Source organism: Morone saxatilis, unplaced genomic scaffold (genome assembly GCF_004916995.1).
Source record: "Morone saxatilis isolate NCDOM2014 unplaced genomic scaffold, NCSU_SB_2.0 Contig11, whole genome shotgun sequence".
NCBI classification, from domain to species: Eukaryota; Metazoa; Chordata; class Actinopteri; family Moronidae; genus Morone; species Morone saxatilis.
The window spans coordinates 16,389,503-16,391,270 of record NW_023339663.1 but is presented as its reverse complement, the minus strand read 5'-3'; the positions used below and the strand labels follow the sequence as shown (position 1 = coordinate 16,391,270).

Sequence of the window (1,768 nt, the reverse complement as noted above, 5' to 3'; positions counted from 1 at the left end):
CGTTTCAAGGCCTTGAGTACACGAACAGATGTCGCATTCTCCTTCAGGATCTCTTGGTAGACAGCAGAATCATAGTTCCTATTTTATCACGGCAAGTCTTCCAGGTCCTTGAAGCAGCGAAAACAGCCCCAGACCATCAACTGACCCCACCATATTTTACTGGTTGGTATATAATGTTCTTTTTGATGAAATCGCAGTGTTCCTTCTACGCCAGATATACTTTGGACACACCACCTTCCAAAGAGTTTCCACTTTTGTGTTCTTCATCGGTCCACAGAATGGTTGTCCCAAAAGTCTTGTTGGGGATCATCAAAGATGTGTTGGTGGAGAAAATTGAGACGAGCTGTTGATGTTGCTTTTTTTTTTGCTCAGCAGGTGGTTTTTCTCCTTGGAAACTCTTGGCCATGCAGGCATTTTTGCCCAGTCTTTTTCCTGGATTGGTGTGGAGGGCATGAACGCTGGACCTTAACTGAGGCACAGTGGAGGGCCTTGCAGTTTTCTTTTTTTGGACGGTTTGTGTGGGTGGGGTCTTTTTGTTGACTTCATTGGATGAGTCGTCGCTGCGCTCTTGGGGTAATTTTTGGGCGGCCGGCCACTTCCTGGGAAGGGTTCAGCCACTGGTTCCAGTTGTCTATCGCCATTTTTTGATTGGATAATGGCTCCTCACTGTTTGGTTCGCTTGGGATTGCAAAAGGCTTGATGGAAATGGGCTTTGAGTAACCCTTTCCAAGACTGATAGAGTGCTCAATTGATTTGTTTTCATCAATTGTTCCTTGAATTTTTGCTTTTGGATTCTCGGACATGAGTGTGTAGGCTTTTAAGGATCTTCTGGGTGGGACCTTTACTGGTGTCAGAGCAGGCCTTCGCGTTAGTTTAATGTGAGCCGTTGATTTGTGAACAGTGTGTGGCAATAATCAGGCCTGGAGTGGTGGGCTAGAGAAATATTGGTTAAAACTAGGGTGTGGAGAAACCACAGTTATTAGTATGTTTTAACAAGGGGGCAATCACTTTTTCACACAGGGCCAAGATGGTTTGGATTTTTTTCACCTTTAATTATAAACACCTTCATTTTACAAATTGCATTTGTGTTTACTTGTGTTGTCCTTGACTATTGTTTTAAAATTGGTTTGATGTTCCGAAAACACTTTAAGTGTGACAAACATGCAAAGGAACAGGAAATGAGGAAGGGCACTTTTTCACACCACTGTACAGTAGTAAATGCGATGGATTAGCCTTCATCATTCAACCACTAAGAATAAGCCATGCTCTGTGTATCTCTTCACTTAGTAGACTTCTTAACTCTACTTCCTTTTTCTTGTGCGAGGTGTCCTCCTAACCCTGCTGTGTGCCAACACAGGAAGTAGTAAGACCCCTGGAGTGAATGAGATGAGGTCTGAGGCGGCACTAACGCTCAAATCGAAGTGACAAAAACAATCTTTTGAGTTCTTCTTTTCAGGCTTGTTCTGTCATGTCTTCTAGCAGCTCATCCTGTTGTAACTCTTCAACCACGCACCTCCACCATTGTATTTTATCTATATATACCTACAGTAGCTATCGCCCCCTCACCCCTACCAGATTAACTCTTCGTTCGTCTATCTTTTGGCATTACAAGAGTAGAACCCACACATGTTGCTGTGTGAGACCAGAGGAGATAATCATCATTTCCCTGCAGTTTGTTTTGCAAATGTGCAGGGGACCTGACCCCTCCTAACCCTAACCCTTCTTTGAATGCATTGTTTAATAGCAACTGCTTTATCAACAATGCAAA

At 43.4% G+C, this 1,768-nt stretch overlaps 1 protein-coding gene across 1 annotated transcript in view; it reads left to right on the top strand.

Moving 5' to 3' along the window:
• LOC118320930 overlaps positions 1 to 1,425 on the top strand; it is a 60,505-nt gene extending 59,080 nt beyond the window's left edge. The window contains exon 3 of the mRNA XM_035652056.1: positions 1,358 to 1,425. Within this exon, the coding sequence (XP_035507949.1) occupies positions 1,358 to 1,425 (68 nt within the window). The remainder of the gene's footprint in view (positions 1 to 1,357) is intronic.
• The last annotated feature ends 343 nt before the right edge of the window (positions 1,426 to 1,768 follow it).